We start from the raw sequence: 4,112 nt of genomic DNA on the forward strand, positions 1-4,112 counted from the left end.
GTGGGCAAAATATTTGTTATGGTTTGGTGCTTAGCATAACTGGAAAAATAATACTAGTAATAATAATAAAATAATATAAAATCATCGTGATGCGTGACTGCGAGAAGAGCACGAAAGCTCCTCACCAGGTTAAACCTACACAATGAGTGATTAGCGCTGGGTCGTTAACCACCAGGTCTGTGTTCCTGGCCAACCGGGAACACAGACCTAAACTTAACATGGAAGACTCCTCATAACTAATCATAATTCCTCACAGGGGCTTGATGTAAATATCCATAGCGGTCAGCCTGTGTCCAGTTCGAGTGAAAGGAGGAGCGTGGGATCCGCGCTGAGGTTAACGCGCAGAGGCCAGTGGTGTGATTGATCCGGCTTTAAATGCATAAACTATAAATATATCTTCTATAAACATATATTTTAGGAATAAATCTGGTCTGATAGTGAAACGCTCGGAGCAACAGAAACACTTGCAATCCGGCTTAAAAAAAGGCTATTTTTTTTCTTATTTTATTTAAATTAAAAAAAAGAAAAAAGCCAGCCTGGCGGTGGCGCTAGTAAAGCATGGCGGCCGCCAGGCCTATAATACACTGGGGGAAACTCTGCACATACTGCAGGTTGATTTGGATGTCTTTTGTCTTTTTTCTTGAATAAGGAAATAGAAAACTATGTTTTCGAATCATTAAGCTTATGATGATGATGTGTAACACTGAAGTATGAAAATCAAGAACAGAAGAAGTCTGTAAAGTGGCTAATACTTTTTCCAATCACTGTATGCATCTGGGTTTTTTGTGTTTCAGCATTACTTGATGCAGCGTATCCACAGCAGCCCTGGTATCCAGAGCAATGTGTCGCTGGGCAATGGTCGCCTTGACAACACAGCACTGACCAAGATGATCAGCCACTTGAAGAGCCTAAGCAAAGGCTCTTACCTCTACCTGAAATTGACCCTTGACCTAATTGAAGGAGGTTACCTTGTTCTGAAGAGTTCTAGCTTTAAGGTGAGGATAGGGTTATTGTTACAGAATGGAAACAAATTTAATAAACTACATTTGCAAAGAAAGATGTGAGAATGCCAAACTGTGTGAAGTAGATAATCAATTGTGTTTGCTTGTAGGTGGTTCCGGTCAACCTAGCAGAAGTGTACCTGCTACAGCTTAACATGCGGTTTCCCACCCAGTCATCTTTTCAAAGAGTACTGCCTCTGCTCAATGTTACTGTGGCTTCGCTCCACCCACTGACTGATCAGCAGGTATGTACCAGTTTTTAAAGGTCATAAAAACCAAACATTGGTGCCACTTTAATCAACCGCAGAGGTAATCTAACTTCTGTATTCACTGTTTCCCAAGTTGTTTGAGGTGGTGAATGCAGGTTGCCTCAGTGGAGAAACATTCCAGTGGGGGGAGTTTACACATCGCCTAGATCAGCTCTCTTCTTTCCTGCTACAGCGGAGTGACGGCAGCAGGATGCTTAACCATGCCTCCTTCAGGGAGTGGCTAGTGTGGAGGGAGGAGGGGCAGGATGACAGGTTCCTCTGTGACCCAAGGTATCCTGAGATGCAGCTGGACCCAAAATCTTATAAAGTTTAAGTGTGCATGCACAAAATTTTTTAATAAACTTACTAAATATTTGAGTTATTTGCCTTACATATAGCTGGTAAAATGACTCGTCACATTTTTGTATGAGGGACATAAAATTCACACCAGATGACTGCAACAACTCAAGCAATCCACTCATACAAAGAAACAAAGCAAGTTTGTTCAAATGGGATTATGGGTAAAAACTTGAAATTACACAGGAAAAGAATATTAAACACATTACAGATGAGTTCACAAGAGTTTTCCAAGAGCCAGGCAGCACATGTAAAGAAATTCAGACTTCAAAATGGCCTCAATGTGCATTCACAGCCCAAGACTCCACTGTTGAAGAAAAAGCACATTGAAACATGTTAGCTTTCTTGCATAAAATTTGGCAAGCAAATGATATATTGGGAGAATATATCACAGTCTAATGAAATGAAGGCAAAGCTGAAGTCTTTCGATCTCATTGTCTGCTCACCACCCTAAAAATGTCATGTCCAAAGTGAAGTTTGCAGACAAGATCATCGTGTCTGTGGTGTCTGACAGCATATGGTACTGGCAGACCATATGCTTTCATAATGTTAGATGGTCAGCTATGCACCATTGTAATCACACTACAATCAGATTAGCACTTAGCTATGAGAAAAGTCATTGTCATCATATTGCTTTTTTGGTTCTGGGATGTTTTGATGAAAAGAGCGTAGCTGTTTTCTCTGATCCATCTGTCTCTCTGCTTCTAGAAGTGGACACACCCTGCTGGCTTTCTGGTTCTGCAGACAGGAGGGAAAACTGAGCCGACAGCAGACACTGCAGCTGGGACATCATATTCTGAAGGCTCACATCTACAAGGTCTGCCTTGACTCAGAAAGAAATCTTTTTATTTTATTCTTTCACCTAAACCTGATTATTACTCTTCAGAACCTGATTATGGCTCAATTTCTGTTTCTTTACCTTATTTTCTTTTACCCTGAACCCAGTTTGTGTTGTTCTTTTGTCACACTACTGTGACTACTACTACTTGGGTTACTACAACTTTTAAATTAAGTATGTTAAGTAAAACTAGAAGCTGAGAATGGTGGTTGATTTTTGCTGAGTAATGACACATTTTATCGTAGATTCTATGCAGACATTAAAACGACATCCTCTTAAGATTCTGAAAGCTTCTGGTGACTTGTCATAGCGCAACAATAATAGAGAACCTACGTATTAAGCTCTTTTATTTAAATCTATATGAAGGAGATTAACCTTTACATGTAGGCTATCTTCTGGATTGTTGTGGGGAAGACTTTTAAAGTACGCTAACTTTAGTACTTCGATTACAGAACTTTAAGAAGTCTGACCTGCCAATTCTGGTTTTGGCCGATACCAATTTTTTTTTGTTTGTAATTCTGCTAACTATATAATCACAGTCGCCTCGTTGGCAACAGCAGGGTGACTATTGTTGACCTCTCTTTCGGCAGATAAAGAGATTTTTAGATCTTTGCTGAGGTAAATATGATTGGTGGATTGGTGGTCGATCAAAAATTAAGAAAAACGGCGCCGATAAATTGGCTGGCCTCTGAAACGGTGCACCAATCCATACCTCTTAATTTTGTTGTTGAGGATTGCCATGTAATTCATTTCTGAAGGAAAAATGGTGACCCTAGTCTCTAGAAATAGACCCAACACACACTTGAGTTGTTAAAAAAGTAACTTCAGACTTGACATGGACTAGTGATCCAAAAACTAGACGCATTCCTAAGACTCAAGCTTAGGAATGCCTTAGTGAGCTGTGTAATCAAAACATTTGTTTGATCTCATGAAGTGAGATACTCCACATATAAACAATTTTCTTAAAAAAAAACATTTAGGCTATTTGACTTGAAATTTGGCAAAGTCAAACCAAACATCAAGGGACTGATAACCCTCTGAAACAAGCACATTCATACAATTTTTGAATGTGGTTGGGGTGTATGTTATGAAATGGGTTGTATTTTAGGAGCTCTTGATGTTTAGCCCATATTGACATTCAACTGCTGTCATATGCCTATCTTGATGTGTATGTCAGCATAATAAAATACCCGTTATGCATTACCAGTTTGGGTTTAGGCATGTGGAATTTCCATTGTTTCACTGAACTTTAAGGGCGTCATTTTTTTAAGTGTAATGTCACCATTAACATATCTAAGTTTTATTTTAAGTATTTAAAATGAAATGTCAGTACTTTACAAGTTCAAATGATAACTAGGCAAATTACTGAGAAAGTAGGTCATGATAATACATGAAGTTGATAATCCATGTGGAAGAGAGTGCTCTGGTCAGATGGGGCCAAAACTGAGATTTTGGGTAGGGGGCAGAAAACTAACACAGCACATTACCGTGCACACCTCATCCCCACCATGGAACAAGATGGTGCGAGCATCACGCTGTTGGTGTTTTTTCAGCAAGAGAAGGAATTCTGCACCAAAACAGTACTTTAATCCAGTGTTTTTCAACCACTGTGCCGCGGCACACTAGTGTGCCGTGAGTGATCGTCAGGTGTGCCGTGGAAATTATCCA

General features: G+C 39.7%; 1 protein-coding gene across 6 annotated transcripts in view; it reads left to right on the plus strand.

The window, feature by feature from the left end:
* Positions 1-4,112, plus strand: part of LOC106936077 (protein TANC2-like) — an 83,711-nt gene that overhangs the window by 59,013 nt on the left and 20,586 nt on the right. For 5 of the 6 annotated variants that reach the window (XM_015016873.1, XM_015016877.1, XM_015016872.1 and 2 more), the window contains 4 exons: positions 795-995; positions 1,112-1,246; positions 1,344-1,540; positions 2,315-2,423. In XM_015016873.1, the coding sequence (XP_014872359.1) occupies positions 795-995; positions 1,112-1,246; positions 1,344-1,540; positions 2,315-2,423 (642 nt within the window). The remainder of the gene's footprint in view (positions 1-794; positions 996-1,111; positions 1,247-1,343; positions 1,541-2,314; positions 2,424-4,112) is intronic. The other variant, XM_015016874.1, reaches the window with a different exon arrangement.

The sequence above is a fragment of the Poecilia latipinna genome, unplaced genomic scaffold (genome assembly GCF_001443285.1).
Source record: "Poecilia latipinna isolate Pla-1442-1.1 unplaced genomic scaffold, P_latipinna-1.0 Scaffold2075, whole genome shotgun sequence".
NCBI lineage: Eukaryota > Metazoa > Chordata > Actinopteri > Cyprinodontiformes > Poeciliidae > Poecilia > Poecilia latipinna.